Source organism: Antennarius striatus, chromosome 10 (genome assembly GCF_040054535.1).
Source record: "Antennarius striatus isolate MH-2024 chromosome 10, ASM4005453v1, whole genome shotgun sequence".
In the NCBI taxonomy this organism is placed as follows: domain Eukaryota; kingdom Metazoa; phylum Chordata; class Actinopteri; order Lophiiformes; family Antennariidae; genus Antennarius; species Antennarius striatus.
The window spans coordinates 2,986,692-3,007,231 of NC_090785.1; the positions used below are offsets into that span (position 1 = coordinate 2,986,692).

The window sequence follows — 20,540 nt, forward strand, 5'->3', positions numbered from 1 at the left end:
GTCACTGATGGTCTGATGGACCCACTAGTCCAGAAGAAAAGAGCGGTTTCTGCCCTGAATAATGTACAGTAAAACTTCTATATTACCAATCTAAATACTATCCCTTTCATGGTCAAACTGCGTAGAGCATTTGTCAGGGCAAGGCTTCAGGCTCAGGTTTGGATTGTTGCTGACGTTGCTCAAGTCGTCGCTGTTAAATATGGAGTAGGGGCTGTTTGAGTCATGAACAACATTTCCTGTCAGATTCGACTGGATCCAAGCCTTTTAAAGTAGCTTTAAATACCTCTGGTGGGAGCAGAGCTCTGAGGTTCAGGTCATTTTGCGACTGATTCCAAGCAGCAAGAGCAGCATACCACACTTAGCATATCAGACTTCGGAGAAGTCTCTCTCTCTCTGGAGCTGCTGGTTTGTTTCATAAATGAGTTAAATATCTGACTGGTGAAGCCCGGAGGAGTTTTCCACCTCGCTTGTTCGGAGCTGCGCTCACCTGGTGTTCCAGGTGTATGTCGGTTGCTAATTAGATGACTAGCATGTAAAACCAGCAGGACTTTTGAATCCGGTGAAGCGGAACTGGAACCACTGGGCTGGTTTCTCCCTCCAGTGAGGTTCTATCCGTGAGAAATGATCGTTGCTTTTAAATACCGATTAAAAAATGCACATTTTGAACAGCGAGGTAGCTGTTTGACTGCATTAGCACATGAGCTCAAAGCCTGAAATCTTTCTCGATGTGAATATGTTGGAATTGATCAACTGAACATTATTGGATGCCTTAGTTTGGAAACTTGTGTAACATTTGATTTTTCCAAAAAAGTCGAGTCAAACTGGAGTGGATTTTTTTTTACGAGATACCATCCGTTCTTTTAATACACTTTTATTTCAAGGATTCTTTCTTTTGATTACACAAAAAGGTTAAAGTTATAATTCTCTGCCCCCCCCGACATTCAGATAGACTTATTAATGCTGGCAAACACTGACGGATCGGCTGGCCTAGACTGTAAGAATAATGTTTATGAGCCGTATTAAACTGTTATGGCATGCTATTTATTTTCAGGTCTTTCAGTCGCTTAATGAACTTGCAAAGAATATTAAACGGCTTATTTGAAAATAATAAGACATCCAAGGGTGAAAAACATAGAGAGTGATAGATGTCATCACGGGTACTGCCGTGCACTTAGCAAGATCAACAATAAGGCCATTGATGCTCAACTTTCAGGCAGATAAATGAGGCCAAGGATGTTGACACCCATCGTTTTTTGGCAAACCCTATCATGAATATTTAGATTTAAATGGAGTGAGACAAATTTAATTGCAATTCATCCATTATTCTTAGTGATCCACAAGAATATGTGGAACTCACAGTGGATAATGATGAAGACTTGGCAATAACAAGTACTTTCTATCCACCTGAAGGTGAACGCAGGGTGTTCATATAGGAGGGGAGATTATCTTGAAGGACGTTACCTGCTCTCAACCCGAAGTGAAATTTAATTTACCCTTTATTTGAAAGGGAAGACCTGAAGCACATCCGAGTGCAACACTAATTTTCACAGAGGTCATGTAGCTTTAGTTTGTGTTCTTAGATGCCCTTTCATGATGGTCAAAACAAACAACCGAACAAACGAACAAAAAAATGTCAATTTGTTGCTCTGTTTTCTCAACAGGGGAAGTTTAAGCTTCTGGATTTCTTTCTGGTTTCCATCAGAAAAGGGTCCCTATTGAGTTTAATCATTCCAAACCAGTGAAGGATGCACAAGAAAGCTTTGATCGCACTGGTTTAGGCCTGTCAGAGAGAGAGAGAAAAAAACCCCTGCTATATTTTTATTACAAAATAAAATATCAGCCACTTACACTCCTATTTGATTGCTGGAAACAAATGGTTTTCATTCCAAAATAGCTTCGATTCGTACTCTCAACCGTCCTCGGCAAAGAAGTGAAACATATCAATTTTCTCGACTATAAATTTGCGTCTGCTTCAATTCCCTGTGAGGGTATTCAGCGAGTGTTCCATGAGGACGTCAGCACACGTATATGAGCTATGGACGGAGAACCTACTCAGCATTATTCTGCCAGCCAACCAGACAGCTCGCTGTAATGTGGAGCAGTAATGGGAGTAGCGACGGGGCGCTCACAATTAGTCTGCAGCCTCTTGATAAATGAGGCTGTTGGTGGAAGCGCTCTCTCAGCGCCGCGTCTCCACGCCGACAGGATGACAGAGGATCCGTGCCCACGTCCAGTCATTAGGAGACGGGACGAAATGGGACAGAAAGATGCCAAGTGGTGGCCAGGTACCCCCTCACCCCCCCACAGTGTTCACTCTAGCAGATGCACTCAGCCACACATATGTTCGCTTTCAAATGACATCCTTCTCAAACGCGGAGCAGATTATACGTCCTGCATGTGATTTTCAGCAGGAAGAATGTCATTGTCACAACCTCCAAAAGTGTAAGCCCCTCCCCTTCTGCTACGTCACATTTGGCAAACTCAAGGCCCCAAAACTACATTTCCCACAATGCAATAATTAAACTAATATTAACATTGACGAAAACATTTTGAACAAAGTTAACTTGTTCAAAACCAGCTTGTTTGATGTTATTTTTCTTTGTTCTCTTGGAAAGTTTGATCTGTTGGTTTAAAGAATTTATGTTATAACAGAGCATCAAGCAAACATTTTTTCTGTGCAAATGTAATTTTTGTTACTTGAATAAGTATTACATTATTTATTTAACATTAAGGAGTTTTTACATTTATTTTACATTACATTGAGTTACATGTAGTTACATTTATAAGTTATATCTGGCCCTTTGAGGACAGACGTTATGCTGATGTGGCCCTCAGTGTAAATGAGTTTGACACCCCTGAACTACTTGGTAAAAATAGCGACCTGCTGAGCCTGTAAGGTGTCCCAGATGGAACGTTTTGAGAATGCTTTAAAAGTTTTGTGTGTTAAAAGAGAAAGTGGAAGAATTTTTTGTTTCATTTTGAAGGACATTTTTGATAATTATTATTCATATTATTATTACTGCAATCAAGGAAATTGTATTCTACTTTGATAATGCAGTGATAATTAAGAGAGATAAATCCATACATTGTCATAAACAGGTACATTGAACCTGTTTAAAGCTTCTAAGCCTGTAATTTGTAAGCGACAGCTATAAAAAAAAACACTCAAGTATTATATTGTACCTGTAATCAAATTGCATTAGATGAGAATGAAGAAACACAACGTTGATGACAGGCAGTCGAACGATTTAACAATGTAAAGGGAAGAACAGGAGACAAGGTGTTGTGATTAAATGCATCTGACAGTCCGACACCTACTCACGCAATATTTCTCTCAGGTTTCTGATTAAAATTCACTTTTGCCAACAGAAAATTACGTGTTTGACAGGATAATTTTGAATGACTGTAAAATAGATTTACAGAGTCATTTAATTCTGTTTTTTCTTCTTTTTTGTCTTTGTTGGAAATAAAGACGCTCAGTTGCTATGGAACAGCTTCAGTTGCCACCATGTGACCTTAACCCATTTGTACCTTAATGTCTGAATGCACGTAACATTCATTAAGTTCCACATGAATATGTTTTCCTCTGTCTTCATTCATTATGGTCTAAATGGCTTTCAAAAGCCACTGTTTGTTAAAGTAGTATTTTTCTTTAATAATTTTATTATATAACATGCTCATGAGTACATAGACACACACACACACACACACACACACACACACACACACACACACACACACACACACACACACACACACACACACACACACACACACACACACACACACACACACACACACACACACACATACCACAACTAGTGAACTAGCCACACTACATTTGCAGAAAAGATTTAATTGAATAAAATGTATATATTTTATAACAACTGATTAAAATTGACAATCTCAATCTGTCATTTCTATTATGATGCTACCATAATATCAAATTAACACTTTAAGCGATGTGCCGACTGGCAGCGGTATTGACGTCACAACACGATGCTAATATGACAAGATGTTGCTATTGTTCTATTCTCCAGATCACAGGTGTGTAAAATCACTTCTGTTCATGCAAACTGATCATGCATGAAGTCACCTGAAGGCAACCTCTGAGCAAGACCAGAGTAAGAGTGACATAACAACCGGTACATAACATCCTGTTGGGGTTGATGCTATGACAACCGCCGATGTCAAACGTGGTTTTTAAACAGTTATAATAAAAGCACTTCTGACTCGATGTAGTGTATGAATGCAGCAGGAGTGTTTTTCTTCTCTGTGTTGATTTTATTCATCTTTTTTGTAGTTTTTGCATCATTTGGTCTGTGTGAGAAAATGAGTTGATGCTGATTTCCCGTAGGATGGCCACCCGTGCAGCCGAGACCACATCAAGTTTATGTATTTGTGCTGTGAAGCTGTTGTGGATCGTTGTGTTCCACTCAAATAAATCTTTAGGAGATATACGTATATCATTAATACAGTGTACATACTCACAGTTAAATGCACTGAGTGTGACCGTGGAGGAACACTGGAGACAGGATCGTCTTTCCAATGCACAATACATGATGAATATTTCTCTGAGGTGCCAATTCTTTGGACCAAATATAACAAAAAGTACCCAGGGGTGTTGTTCCAGTGGACAAATTGAAATAAACGTCCCTCTTGAGTACAATTCCAGTGTTTAGAAAACATAATGCAGTAACAGAATTAATAGTTTCTTTGTTTTATTACACGAGGAGTTATATATGAGTTATATAATATAATGTATACATGTATACATCACAAATCTGTGCGATTTGATGCTCCATTAGCTTTTACAGCATGACTGTTGTGTTGCTACTAGATTTATCTTTCCTTGTTATTGGACAACACAATTTTATCAAGTAAAAGTTGTTGAGACCCTAACTTTCAGATCAGATTACTCTGCTTTACTGGAATTTTTACATTTAAATTTAAAGAAAAATACAAAATATAACAATTTACACTATATATGCACACATTTGATCATAAATCACTGTTTTCAGTGCATCTGAACCAAACATGGAATCAGAATAAATGGAAAAACAAAATTGTAGACGTGATATAGGAATTGAGGGGGGGTAATTTATGTCCCGAAACAAAGTATTTACATCAAAAACCGGCTGCAGATCGGTGTCAAACTTATGTAATTACTCTGCTGTGATTTATAGATTTTAAACTACGGTGGTGCTATGAATAAGGGTAATCCTGAAAAAAAAATATTCCAGATGTGGTTTATTCTTATGGTTATCATTTTTATTTGTTTTTTCCTGACAGCTTTGACAGATTTGATGAATAAATTTAACTTGATGGAACTTTGTTGTTTTGTAAATATAAAAAGGTAGATATGGAATAAAGGAGTAACGTCCTATTTCTGCATTAAAAATGTCTCCGCCTTGTTTGTAAATCTCCTTTTCCCAGCTTCTTTATGTAATCAATCAATGAATTTTTATTTGAAAAGCAGTGAATCACATCAACAGATATACTGAAGCACTTTTACAGACAGAGAAACCCAACAGAACCCTCTAGAGCACATGTGTCAAACTCAAGGCCTGCGGGCCAAATGTGGCCCTCCACATCATTGTATGTGACCCGGGTCGAATTAAAAGGATTTATGTTATAACCGAGTAACAAACAAACATATTTCTCCTGTGTAACTGTAATGTTTGTAACTTGAATAAGTAATAAAAGAGAGAAAGAGTGGCAGATAGAGTCGCTTTCTAGGGTTTAACCCCAGCTTCTGTGTTTGGGGACGTGGTGCCGGGACTTTAAAGCTGCGTTCACTGACTCCAATGTTGTTGTTTGCTATAGTTCCTCCCAGCCTGTCAAGGAGAAGCACATAAACAGCTATGTTATTCAACACCTTTCAATGGTGATCATCCCAGGCATGCACACACACGAGTGTTTTTTTTGTACCACCAGCACTGTCAGCACGATTCGACTTTAACCCTTACGCTCAGGCTGCTTTAACGATGAAAGAGGAAATTGCATTTCACTGTTCAGTCGTCTGGTATAAGAACTGAGGTTCTAAACTGTAAATGCAAATGCTGTCACTTCGTCGTGACTGTTGCATTTTTTATAGTTCGAAAGCAGAAATGCAGAGTGAGGCTGGCAAGACTTCAGATCAGAAGGTTGCAGAGCTCAGCTTTCATTAAAAATGAGCCGGCCTCGTTTCTTTATCAATGATATTGAGGATTTGTCCTCCGTTCATACAGTTACACAGACATCCTTCAGCTGAAAAGGCAAATTGGGCTCCACAAATTACAATGCTATCAGTGTAACTGTTCTATAGTGTAAAATCTGCTGTAAAATGATTCCCTTTATTTATCTATAGCCACACAGCGACTCATTATAAACTAAAAAGTAAATGGCCGGACACGCCTTTTAGATCTCGTGTTTTGCATTTCAGAAGGCCTACTTTTAAACGTACTCATCGAGGTGGAAAAGAAGTCATAAATGTTTCAAGCATGGTGTGTTATTTCGATTCAAGCGGCTGAAAAAGCTCTTATGCCTCAAAGCTTCTCATAAAATGTTCACAAGTTGTTTACGACACCAGGAGTAAAAGTGTTGCCACAGTGTGGCAATTAGTAGGATAATGGGAGGTGGAAGGGAGTGAACACAATTCAGAAAAAACCTTTGTAATGCTGGTGATGGATTTGAGTCCAGCAGGTCGACGCCCTCAGGCCAGGTTTGGCATCGCGAAGCTACATCTATGACCGGGGTGTCAGCATAAGATGTAACTAATAAATGTCACTAAATTTAACTCAGTGTTAATGTAAAATAAATGTAACTACTCCATAATGCTAAATAACTCTGAATTTATTACTTATTCAAGTTACAAACATTACAGTTGCACAGAAAAATATGTTTGTATGTTTCTCTGTTCTAACATAAATCCTTTTAATTTGTCAGGTTATTAAACCCACAGAACTCCATCAATCAAATTTTTTTTAGACACTCTGATCTTTTATGCTCTCAAAATGATGTGGTTTGACACTTGACCTATGAAATTACGGTGTTTGCCAACAGCACTTTTACAGTATATCTTCATTTCAAACCAGGGGAGCATTCTAAAACAAGCAAATAAATATATTTGTACTCAAATACAACAATCCATGTAAAATTTGGAGTAAATTGGTTTCAGTGAATCATCGTTAGTCTCTTTTAAGTCAGAAAAATGACTTTCATTACATGGTTTTAATCACGATGCTGAACTGATAGCCCAAAGATAGACACACAGAGCCAAACAAAACAAAATTAATTATTATTATGCTTTGCACTGAAACTAATTTGACTCAAAAGCTTTGAATGAGAAGATCTTCTGTGTTTTTTCTTGCTGCAAATCCATCACGGGTTGGCTGTTATTCAAAACCCTGTCTTATGGTTACAGGTTTGTTCTCCAGGCGATGCTAACCTACTGCCTATTCCCTTATTGCAAGTCTGAAGCGAAATCTCCATCGTTATGTAGGCTGGATGGAAAACAAATCATGCTCTGGGGCCATTAGATTGCTTTCTCCCTAAACATGTCACACATGATTTATTCGTAACAAATTGGTGGCATTCAGGAGCCGCTGCTCCTGAAAAACAGATAATGGTCACAGTTTAATTCAGTCATTGTGGGAGAAAATCTTTCTCCGTGGCAGATTGAATGAAATCTGATGTATAGACATTGCAACTTTCAACTTTTTTTTTTATTTGCATGACAACAGGTTGGCTATAAATACACTTTACTGCTGCAGCTACTTCCGTATTCCGGTATCAGCAGCTTTCCATGGAGCCTTATGTCTCCTCCTAACGTCTACTGGGACTTTCAAAGAACTTAATCGAGCAAAGTGTCAGCTGGTTTGAGGGAATGTGACAGTGTTTGTGCGCCGTGTAAAGTTTTAGCTTTGTGTCAGTAGTAGTTTATTCTGATTTGCATCCCCTTACTCTCGTTCATAGGCCTTGTGGGCCAGCTTAACTTGGTGCAGCGAGTGAGCTTTGAGCCTCTGACTGTTGTTTGCCACAGTCTGCTCTCTCCCCCAGGACCCCCGAGCTGCTGTAATGGAAAAACATCTGATGGATACCAGACGAACATTCTTAGTTTAGCAAGTGAAGATAAAGCCACGCTTGAAATAGGAAATGCAGAATAGCTTGTTGAAAACAAGATTCATGTGCTTCAAAAAACATTGAGACTCATAGCTGGAGTAGCGTTTTAACATTCCGTATGAGTAAGGGGAGAGACGCTGAATCGTTCTACGGAAAGAGAAGGTTGATTCCATTACATCGCCTTTTTACCAGTGTGTGTCGCTTTTTTTTGTGCGATGGCAAACCTTTGATCCAACGTAGAATAACAATCTGAGCATGTCGGACGTGTATAAAAGCATCTGTTATCCTTTTGCACATTTTCACCTTATTATGCATGCATGAAAAGATGATGCCCTTCAGATGATGCAAAATGGACTCATGTGTCAGAGAGCTGGGTGTCAGCTTCACGCTCTGTCTGGGAACGTTTTGCATGCTTTGTTTTTAACGACACTGCTCATTCTTCCAGACATACCTTTAATGTAAAAGATACTGGAAGCCTTTGCAAATGACTTTTTGTTACATATATCCGATTCGCTGCTCTGTTGCAGTGCTTTTTGTAATTGGACATTAGCCGGGCAGCAAGTCCCTTTTGACGCTATTTTAGTTAAACTATCGAATAAATAGCAGGTAAACTGACTTGTCAGAATTTCCCAAGTGAATTTTCTTCTTGACTACAAGATTAAATTTCTTAAAATCACTAAATCTGATCATTTGTTATTTGGATCTCTGGTGCAGCTTGTCGTTTTATGCCCTTGAAGCTACCATTTATTCCAGCAGCTGTCATGCTACCGTAATTAGGCCTTATCAACCGTATCAGAATATTGTACGACACGAGCTTCAGTTTGTTAAAAATTTCTACAAATCACGCAGCACTTGTGAGTAAATAAGAAGACTTGTACGAGAAGCGTGTCACTTAATGTGTTAACTGCGTTAATGTAAACACTCGTCCCTGGAGACGTATTTATACACACATCAGATAATAATTCTATCACTCTAATATATAACATTCTATTGTGTTATCCTGCTGCACTGAAGTGTCCTTGAGCAACGCACTGAATTGCGCTCCCTCCAACCCGTCGTATGATCCGTGCTCCTCGTGGGCGTTTAAGTGTGGACTACGATTGAAAAATGGTCATCGCAACAATCAGGCTCTCATTGTGTACTGAACATCCTGTTTTTCTCTCTGTTCTTTAAAAAGAGTAAGCGATCATCAATAAATAAACGGCTGTGCACAATCCCCATTTGTCTTTGATGTCAGCTGATGACCAGAACCGTTGGATGTGCATACTGATAAGCATCGACTGTGCCCTTCGCTGACCCCCACAGCTGGCAGAGGATGCCTGCTTGTGCGACACAAATTCACCAAATAATCATTACGCCGGGGCGCGGTGGGGTTTTAATAAACTAGCAAATTGACTGGCTCCAATCAGGTCACAGCGTACACACTTGTGTCTTGTTTATATCCTCTTTGACGGCCAAAGGATATGCAGGAGTGTGTGTGTATGTGTGTGTGTGTGAGGGGATGTGAATAGGCCTTCTGAATAAGTCCGTCTGCATTATTTTCTCACTGCTACGACTTTGCATGGATATTCATGAGAGTCTTTTAATTGGATTTGATTTCTGAGTATTTCAGTATATATCAGGAGGCAATTCCCCCTCAGAGCAAAAAAAAAAACCGTAAAAACGCATCATAGATTGTAATTAATGCAGCGAAGCACCACTCATGGTCGATATTTATTGGTCGGCGGTGAGAGTAAAGTCAGTGAGTTTGCTCATGCTTTTACAGTTGTACAACAAATTACGATCGCAAGTAACTATTTTGCATCGCTAACGCTCTATAGCCTCATCATCATGTCAGCGGGGAGGAGAGAGTTTGTGGTCGATAGCTGTGTGTTGAAAGTGCATGAATAGAACGTGATTCAGATTCATGTTTCAATCCCTTCCAGTGCTTCATATCATGACTCATATAATCAATATCCAGGTAATTCCGTCCCTTTTTCGACTATACTGTGCTCTTTATTTCTTAATATAATAGCGAGGAATCTTTGTCCATTGAGAAAACCGTTCATCCGAAGTGCTTTAACCTCAGCGTTTGCCTTTTTGGTATCCCAAGTAAGTGTATTGTTGAACGGTATAGCAGTATAGATGTCTAAGTATAGAGCTGTCGTCACACTCGGCTGCTCTTTGTGTGGCTTCGGGTCTCCATAGAGTCCTCACCTACATCTGCAGCCGATCTCTTTCCCACTGCAGCTCCGTAACGGTCTGCAGCTCTTTTCTGTTTGCTGGATGCTGGAAATCATGTTACTAACTGTAGACTAAAAGAAAGCTGCGGGCTATTCCGAAGCCCCTGCCGAACGGACGCCTCACCTTATGATTCAGGAGCGTATTGGGGGAGCGTTGGGCCCATTTTGGTTTGGAGCCTGAAACTAAGACGGGCCCTCTTTGCTTCACAAAGCCTGAGTGAAACCTACATGTATCTGTGGAAGCCTGATAAGAACAGAAAGAGCCGAAGGTTTAAACAAGGGGAGTAACAAAAAGATTCCATCTCCCACGTCGGTACGCTCCTCCTGCACCCACTATTTTCCTCAGAAGACTTCAACATAAGTTAGGAAATATACTCTTTGTGCACTCTGAGAGCTGTAGAGTAATGATATTTGACATGACATAAGGTATGACACCCCTAGTATTCACCGTCAAACCAATGTGTTCTGATATCTGTGGACTGGTCCATTCTGACTCATCCTGACTCATAATATTAAAACACTCTATTGCTTACTGAAGCATTAAGCTTGTTAGTGGACCTGAGTTGTCTGAGCACTGCAATCGTACTACCTTGGCAGCCTTCATCTAAGTGATGGTAGCACTTGTAACACTTTTTTTCATAGATGGAATAAGCAGTAGACAAACCTACAGTCGTTTTCTCTAAAGTCTCTGCCAAAAAGTCCCTCATGTTCACAAACTTACATAACAGACCAAAAAAATAAATAAAGGAAATGCTCTGATGGTTGTGCTTTTGTCTCTTTTCTATGCTCCTCATCCTCCTCCACTGCTTGTGAACTACTCCAAAGGGCAATCTAAGAGAGGGTGAGCTGGTGTTTTAAAAAAAAACAACCCAACAACATAAAACAGCAGATCCATTTGACGTGGTTCATCGGTTTCTGCGCCAACTGATCCGGAGGCCTGTCAAAACACATTATCGTTCATGCAGGTTGAGGTGGCAGAACACAACAGGATCCTGTCATTGGAAGAAAATCACACTGATCATTTCCTAAAGGAAATTTTTCTCCCCTGAAGACTTTTTGTTGATGATGTCTTACATATAATCCCGCTAAATTTTCAAGTTTGCCCGAATCTACCATTTCATGACTTGCTGCTGCACCACTCACTGCTGTCTCTGCTATAGCTAAAAAAGTCTTTTTCTTGCACATAGTGGCTAAAGTTTAGGGTTTTCTGCAGGACTGGACAGTTTTTACTTTTCATTTCAGTCCCTTGAGTCCGACTCTTCAGTTCTTCTGGTGCCCTGGCCCTCATCTTATATAAGAGTCACCTTGTCTGAGGAAGTTTTGATTCCTGCAAAACCCAATTTTCTCCAATCCTCTACGTGATGAGAGTTGAAGTGAAATCAGATACATACTGTATATACTGCAAAGCCTTCTCTTCTGGAAGCTATACATTTTAGTTAGATGGTTTTCTTGTGTTTTCTGCAGGTTTCATGGGACACACTGGTTCTACCGGTCCGTGCGAACACAAGTATTGTGGTTTGGGACGTCATTGCGTGGTCAACCATGAGACGGGTCAAGGGGACTGTACGTGCCTGGATCGCTGCAGACCGCACTACAAACCTGTGTGCGGCTCAGACGGGAAGCTGTACCAGAACCATTGCGAGTTCCACCGGGCCTCCTGCCTCAGAGGACACAGGATAACCATCATGCACAGCGAGGAGTGTTTCTACAAAGGTAAGCACTCAGCGACCTTTATCGCGACCTTTGCGGGTCAGTGGATGCAAGTGTCCATACAGTTACGCCTAAAAGCAATTTTTCGATTCGCTGTGGGTTTACCTTGAATGAAGGCGTGTGAATTCACATCGGAGAACAGAGACTGAAGTTATGGTGAATTGCCAATCAATCAAATATTGGCTGCCAAGGATGTTTATGCCTCTTTCATCTTTGGCAGTCGACCAATCATCATTAGAGAAGGCCCCCTCCAATTCTCTGTTATTGGGCTGGTAAAGTAGTGAAAGTCATTTCGGTTTATAGTCGTACGATGTTTGCGCCCCAGATCTAAATTATTGATCTCATCGAAGGAATACAGAAACACAAAGACGGTAAATCACCACTGAACAAACAATACAATCAATATGTTGTATTTATGAGATATTGTTAAGTGATGCCCCGAGTGTGAGCCCAGTCTTGTGATTGAGAAGCTTGTGTTTATTTAAGTACTGTGGACTTAAAGGAATAATTTGCATTGTGGAAATTAAAATTTCATATATTTGATGTTAAAAATGAAGCTATAGCCAGCAGAACAAAGACAGAAAATTCCACCAATCAGCAAAGAGTACGCGACTTCTTAGACGAGAATGTCTGACATATGACTTGTGTTTTCATACACCTTGAAGAAAAACCTTAAATTTTAATAACAGGAATTCAGAGATGTCGACTGGTCGGATTCCTTCTCTAATCGAAAGTTTTTCTCGCGTCTTCTCTTCAATTTTCAGAGTATTCAAGAAATAATTCCTTTAATGTAAGATCAGACTGAAAACAAAAACCTGTAATAAAAAGTATTTTTATTTTTTCTTAGTTTGAGATTCTGTTTAACAAGACATGCTTCTTGTTTGTAAAACTGTGCTCAGTAAAAAAAAAAAAAAAAAGGGAGCGCCACTCCAGCATCTATATTTCCATCTTGTCATAAAAAATAATGATGTTGGTAAATCCACGTGGGAGTATTATACAAGGAAAAAAAACATGAAAAGCAGCGTGGCAATCAGGAGGTATGTGGTGTTGTCAGCAAAAACAATTACCATTCTGAAGTAGATGCATGTTGTACACTAAATCTTGGAATGAAATTAAAATACAGGCACATGCTGTGCATCGAAGTACAAAAACGGAACATCTTAGAACATTGTGTCGCCTACAGAATGAACTCGTGCAAAGATATGGTGGAACATAAAAGAACCGATGGCTTGAATCGTGCATTTGTTTAACGGTATTGACAGATACAAGCGGCGCACAATGTTGTATAGTGGATGGAAACATAAAGAACAGGAAACGCAATCTAAAGCCGGTCATTTTCTGAAATGCACAGCTTGGTTCACAAGCAAGAGCAGGTGGTATATATATTTCTCCAGAGAGCAATGACTGCTATTTACCACTGATTGTGTGAATCCAATGTTTCTTAGGTGCCGCAAACATGATACACTCTCTTTTTGTAAAGTGAGACATCAGCAAGTAACATCCTGACATTCTGCAACCCCCTTTTTTTTTCTCGCCACCGCAAAGAGGAATAGTTACAAACTGCCCCACGGACAACTGATTCATGAGATCACTGAGTGATCGACTGACTTTCCCCAGTTTACTTGTTCCCCTTTGAAAGGCAACTTTATTCAACACTGGGGGATCTTTGGAGCTTTTGATCTGCACAGATGCCGTCACCAATAAATCTCTCAGCGGTCGTCCATACAGAGACAATTTGAGAGCCGAACCCACCCAAAAAGAAGAAGCAAACCATACATCCTTCTCGTCGAATTCTTCCACCGCCAAGCTACTCATTTTGGAGGTGAACATGCCTCTGCTCGGGTAGAGAAAAAAACAAAAACATGAAAAGGCTTTGACAATGGGTCTCTGCATTATAAAGCAGCTGGAGCACAAGCTCTCTCCCTGGGTGACCTTGGATGTCGAGTCGAGCAGAAATGGTACAGGTTTAAAGAAAAAAAAAAAAAATCAAAGCGTCTGTTTTATCGCATTCGCAGAAAAAGGCATTCGAATCGATCGCGCATTCCCTGTGAGCGACAGTCCTAATCAGCTTCTCTTATGTCCCATCAGGCGACCCTCCCCCCCGCCCCCTCCCAAACCGTCTATCCCCAATCAGCATCCATCCACAATGCAGAGTTGGATATTTGACCAATGTCAGGCGATCGATATCAGATCAACAGGAGCCAAAAGAAAGAATAAGAAACATGTCTCTTTTCTTCTCATCCCATCTCTTGCTCAGACCAGATGTTTCACTTTTTTTTTTTTTTAATACTGTGACTGATATGTAATCAATTTCTCATTGGATGAGCGCTCCCGAGAGAGGATGTAGGGATCTTTTTTTTTGGAGCCGTTAGTAATCTCTGCTAAAGACACTGTTTGGGGGCACTTACAAATAATTAAAAATGAAGCCATAAATTTTGAAATAATAATTGTGTTCAGAGGCTTGCGAAAGCTAAATGGAGTGATTGCCCGAATGCCACGCGGCTCCAGAGAATTCGCTCTTTGTTGCTACTACAAAAAGATACCAAGGCAATCAGAGGAAACAGATAATTAAGCAAATGTAAGAGTGCTTTCAACCGCATCAGATGTAATTATGATTCGGGGGGGGGGGGTGTAAAATGGAATATTCCCTCAAAAGGAACGTTAACGTGGCACTCGGATTATTCATCCTCCAGGTAACGGGGTTCAATTTACCGGACAATTTTATTTACATTCAGTATTAGATATCTCTAAATAAGGAGTTTGTGTTTTTGGGTCCCGGTTGTGTCTGCGATGTTTAACTCTGTTATCTGTTCAACGTGCTTCAATTCATTTAGTTAAAAATTCTAAATCATGGGCCGACTTGAGGAATGAAGATGTCATTTTGGACTTTCACAAATGACGCCCAAATGTGGGCCCGACCTGTCGTATCTTAGGTCGGTGCGAACGACCCAATCGATCCGAGGCAAAACTGAAAATGTGGCCTTCAGCTGTTTCCTGTGTATGGAAAATCCTGTCATCACGGCGGCGGCGTACATTCTTCCTTCTGTCCGATGCATTAAACCTGTTGTAATCTATGGCTGCAAGCTGCTAAATTCATAACGCACCGCCGTAAATCAATGCCATATAGAAGACTGACTACCTCCGCCGTCGCTCTGCTCACTGCCACAAGTCGGCTCGCACTTTCTTTGCTGTTTCGGCGACACGGAGCGCCAACGAAAACGTAGATCAGCCGGACGCCATTAGCTTATTTACATCATTTATCGGCGCCACTTCCATTTGGTGGCTGAAGAATCAATGGAAACTCGGTTTTTAATTATAGATGTGCAGGTTCTGCAAGCTGAAATCCTCTACCAACACTTTCCCCTGATTAAACACAAACCCTCCTCTGGTTCAGACGGTCAGACAACAATGTGTTAGCGACGCGTCTAATCGCACGTTGCTTGCTCACACGGTGGCGTCTGGAAGTACAGAGAGAGTGCGATACCACAAGAATATGTTTCAGTGTGATTCACTCTGTGAGACTGAACAAGAATCCATTATATTTAAACGCCTACACGGGTCCTTAATGAGACCGTGAATCATCAGTGGAGAAGTCCAGGGCGTCTCATGATTATTGAAAAGATTTGTCTTTATATTAATTTGATCGACATGAAATTATTCCCCTCGGGCGAGCTGAAACTTTGGAGCCATCAGAAATGAAATGATTGCTTTTTGAACTGGCAGCCATACACAGGAAGCCGAGCCCCGATTGGCCCGGCTGGACTTGGGGGTCGTGTTGGAAAAAGGAGAAGGCTTCGTCAGCCACGTCTTCTCCTCTGTTCTGGAAGATGGATAAAAAATGACAGCCATGTGTCGACTGAAGCTTCTCATTAGCACTGGGGGGAGGGGGGACCATATGACCCAGCGTTTAGCCCTCACAATGCATGACAACTTAGCCTGGATCGCATCTGATTGGAAATTAAGTGGTGCACAAAAGCCTATCCAATCTGCACGAGGGGTTGGTGGGGAAACGTGCGCGTAAAGACGAGCAATCTCCGCCATGAGCGACAATCGGGGTGAAGGTTGCAGCACATCAAGCAAAGAGTTTTCAGTGCATTCAGTGCATCCAATTATCTGGGAGATCATACATTGAGGAAAACCTTCAGACGTTTGACTCAGAATAAACCTTGCGTGCCGGAGATTCTCAATTTTTCTATTTGCTTACTGTCAAGGATGCGCCGCATTATTTACTTTGCTGTCGGAACGTGACGGGAACATGGATCAAAGTTTTTACAGTCACATCGTTTCAGCATTCGACAAGATGATGTCGGTTTGGTAAATGACATCATAGCCGCTCCAAATAACACTGCTCTGGAAAACTTTTAACAGCGTGTGAAATGGCAGGATTTCAAGATTGCACTTAAATCCAGACGGCTTAAGTGTGAAACACAGTGGTGCTTATTGCATGTGACGGCGATGGGGTGGTGGAGTAATGTTCTATTTTTAATTAGTTAGGCTTTCAATCAGGAATGGGCTGCTGAGTATACATTAGAATTACTGCTAAAATGTGATTGATGACTAACACCTCAGGACCTAGAAGAGTATTTTCACTTTTAGAATTGCAATGTCTTTGCAGCTCCTCGACTGCCTCCCCGTACAATATTAATGACCTCACCGGCATCCTCGCCCCAGAGCTATTCCCCCCACAAACTGACTGCTTCATTACCGATTATTCAACCCGTTATCATTATCGATTAATTAAATATTGGGGGACCGTAAGGTAAAGTGACACGATCTTAAGGTCAGAGAGTTAGAATTCAACTTTCGTAGATGAGAAATGGTTTCTGATGTAGCGTAACCACTGGGAGTAAAAAAAAAAATCATTACGTCTGACAGTGATGAGGACATGTCACTCAGAATCTCTCTTGAAACTTAACGCCGGGAGTCGAAATATATTAGATGTGGAGTCGGACATCATCCCAAACATCATTTGGAAACATGACAGCAGCGAGGTCAGCGCCAGCGCTGGATTTTAATGTAGCTTTTGTCTTGTATAATTGATCCAGCTTGGAAAAAAATAGGCGGTAATAAACCTTGCATTTGATGAATTTTACAGTTTGGCTCTAATTCATCCTAATATTATGATGAAATAGCAATTATAAACAGATCATGTGGCATATTTGCGCAAAAATACAAATTCACACACTATGACCTTTGGCTTGATTTGTTTTGTTTTTTTGCTTGATGCGCTCCAAAAAATTTTAGATAATAAGATAAGGTGCATATGCTGCACAACAATAATAACCATAATGAACATCTGTAATTTAAGTGTTTCCATAAAAAGTATAAGGCTTGTTGAGCTGCGGTCCTTTTTGTTGTTGGCTGTTTCCCCGGCAGCTCAATCGAACAAACTCTCCGTTGGATGACTCTCCTGGGACTCGCCAAGAAAAACAAGCTCATGAAGCATCATAGCTTCCGGCCTCCAGGGACGTCCTTTCCTTAGTGATGTGTCGGCGCCGTTCCCACCAGAGAGCCACTCCGGTGAGATCAGCTTGTGTACGACGACGGTTCTTCAGAGCCTCCTGTGCATTCTCGCCTTCTTTTTAATGACTCCGCGGTTGCCGTTTACGCTTCGTCCTCTGCACAATACCCCGCCGTTGTAATCAACAGCGGTGCCAAAGAACAGGCTCCTCATTATAATCTGGACCTGTGGATCATTAAGTTTGCAAGGACGTCCAAACCATTGTCATCTGCGGGGGGCGTTAGCGCCCGGTCGCCTCTGAAGGCCGTGAACTCTACGTCGTGATCACGATTACCATCACAAAAACACAAAAAATACACACACACAAAAAAAAAAACTTTTTCTCTCAGAAACAGAAGCATTTGTTTGATTTATGCGAGTTTTGAATTCAATCTGTCCACATTATGTGCACATCTAACGTATATTGGATCATCTGATCATTATTATTACTGTAATTATTAGTTAGACCTGAGGGCTGCAGATGTCTGTGAATTCACAGCACACACACACACACACACACACACACACACACACACACACACACACACACACACACACAAAAAATAGGCTTATGCTTCATGTTATCACACATTTTTTGGGATATTTGTTACCTCGAAAATGGATATTCTTGACAAGAGCCTTATCGCATTGAAGGAAACAGACAAAATAAGGGCAAGCAAGCCATTACATGAAAGATTAAGTTGAGAATGCAAAGTATCCCCAGCCTTGAAAACCCTCCTCAACTTGCATGTGCTCCATATCAGTCATTACTGTGTGTCAGTTTCAATGGTCAGTAAAAAAGAAGTAACACAATGCAGAGAATAGAGAATACAAGGACGGGCTCGACGGAAAAAACGTGGAAGAACGCGGCGAAACGGCGTTAAGGAAATAGAGGGAAGTGTGCATCCGTGACTCATTTTTGCTTTATCTTAATAGGAGAGATTCAAAAAGTCTATTTTCCAGAGCGATTTAAATGAGAAACAGGATATTGCAATGAAATTTTTTGTTTTCTCATCATTGATTTTTTTTTCTTCTTTTTTTCCTCTGACACAGGCGTCCGCTAATGATCGCCATATCACCCAGAACATGGCACTGTTAGCCTCCCTTATTACAGCCATATGAAGACAGATGCGGCAGAGAAGCAGTGTGGATGTACGACATAGCTGTAGGGAGTGGCTCTGGCCCATTTGTTGGAAAACTGATATGGTCAGGGAAATTCCAAAGCACAATAGTCTCATCACTCTTTGTATGTTTGCCGGAGGGAATAGATTTCCTCACGCGGCGCGGCGCGGCGCTGACAGAGGAATGAGAATAATATACGGTAATAATACAAAAACTTGATTCAGTTTTTATAATGATTGAGTGAGGAAAAAGTCAATGCCTGTTTGACATTGAGACGGATATTTCCTTTTACAGTTTTTTGCTCAAATTCACACCTTGAGATGATAAAAGTGTTAAAGCGGGACGCCAAATCACCCATCCCGCAGGTATTTATTTAAAAATATGAAAGCAGAAGCGTCGGTCGAGAGAGATATCTAATTTCTCTTGTGTGCAATCACAATAACTTATATTTAATAAAAAATAAATAAAAAAAAAGAGGATGGTTTAAAGCTGGGTATTTTGCTGTCTGAGGAGGCATTTAAATTGCAGGTATTAAATTAGAAACCTGCTGCTAAAATCAATATTTTTGACTTTTTTGGACGAGGCGTGCACGTGTTTCAAAAGTTCAAGACAATTTCAAGGATGGTAAATGCGGATGAGATGTCACAGCGAGGTAAATGAAAGCGGCCAACTAAAATCTATCATCTAAAAACAGAAAAAAAAAAAAAAAAGGAATTGCTTTCTGAGACAATATCCCCTTGCAAATGTTTTCCAGTTTCCTGCTCGGGGAGCAGCTTCCAGAAGTGTTTATTCAGTTTGGTTTATTGATCAAAAAACAAGATTTCCCAAGCATGTGTTCCACTTGATATATGAGGATCTGTTGATCGGCGAGGAGAAACGTTGGTGAAAGTCGCTGCAGATGGCGATGATAGTTAGTATTCACTAAAGGACGTCGTCTGGAGCGGCTATCCCTTGTGCTGTTTTGGTGTTGAAACACCAAACCTCACGTTAACTAGCCAGGAAGTGGTTTAGTTTAAACAAAAGGTCCTGTCCTGAGTGAGTTTCGTTATAGATTGATGCCTTCAGTAGCTGCAGGAAATTACAGCACTCCTGTGATGTTCTTCTACCGTACCGAAGGAGCGTTTCCAAAAGACGGATTCAAAGTTTCTTAACTAAAAACAGAAACTTGAAAGGATGAACCTAACTTCAAAATTAGAATTGCAAGTTTGAGATATGCTGTCACTCAAAACTTGAAAGGTTTCACACTTCATCGCCAAAAGGACCTTGACTTGAGCCAAGATAATCAGGGAGACGTTTTACATTTGAGAAATGTTTTAAAAAGAATCCTGCATTACCAGCCTTCTCTTAACGAAAAGGTTAAGAGGAAGCTGACATTTTGATAAAATGCATGCTTTTCTTCATCTGCAGTGTTAATGCAAGAAATGTTCACTTTGAGTTCATGTGTGATTCCAGTAATATAAAATATTGAATACATATACATATAACGTAATATACAACCATGAACAAAGTAAGGCAAAAGTGGTAAAAAAAATGTAGCTCTGTTTGCTCTCACCCAACAGATTGTATACTTTTACGCTTAGCATCAATAAAATGCCCTGAATCCACCTCAAAATGTACAAAGTAGTGTCCCATTCTTGGGACCACCCCTCCATGAATATGTATTGAAATCCACAACACACTCACGTAGCTAATCCTAAATGTGTCCTCGTCCGAATCTGCGTGTAAATTTTCTCCAGCCTCCAACCACCTGAAGAACTTCTTGTGTTTTCACATCGGATTTTACTGCAACTCAGGCTGCTGTGCTCCCAACTGTTTCACCGGACAATGTTTGTTTGACCTTTCGGGTGTGCGGAATTTAAAATTAATATTAGATCCTGGCTGTA

General features: G+C 40.5%; 1 protein-coding gene across 2 annotated transcripts in view; it reads left to right on the top strand.

Annotated features, from left to right (window-relative positions):
* Positions 1 to 20,540, top strand: part of fstl5 (follistatin-like 5) — a 127,274-nt gene that overhangs the window by 30,843 nt on the left and 75,891 nt on the right. For both annotated transcript variants that reach the window (XM_068325573.1, XM_068325574.1), the window contains exon 5: positions 11,790 to 12,038. In XM_068325573.1, coding sequence (XP_068181674.1) covers positions 11,790 to 12,038 — 249 coding nt within the window. The remainder of the gene's footprint in view (positions 1 to 11,789; positions 12,039 to 20,540) is intronic.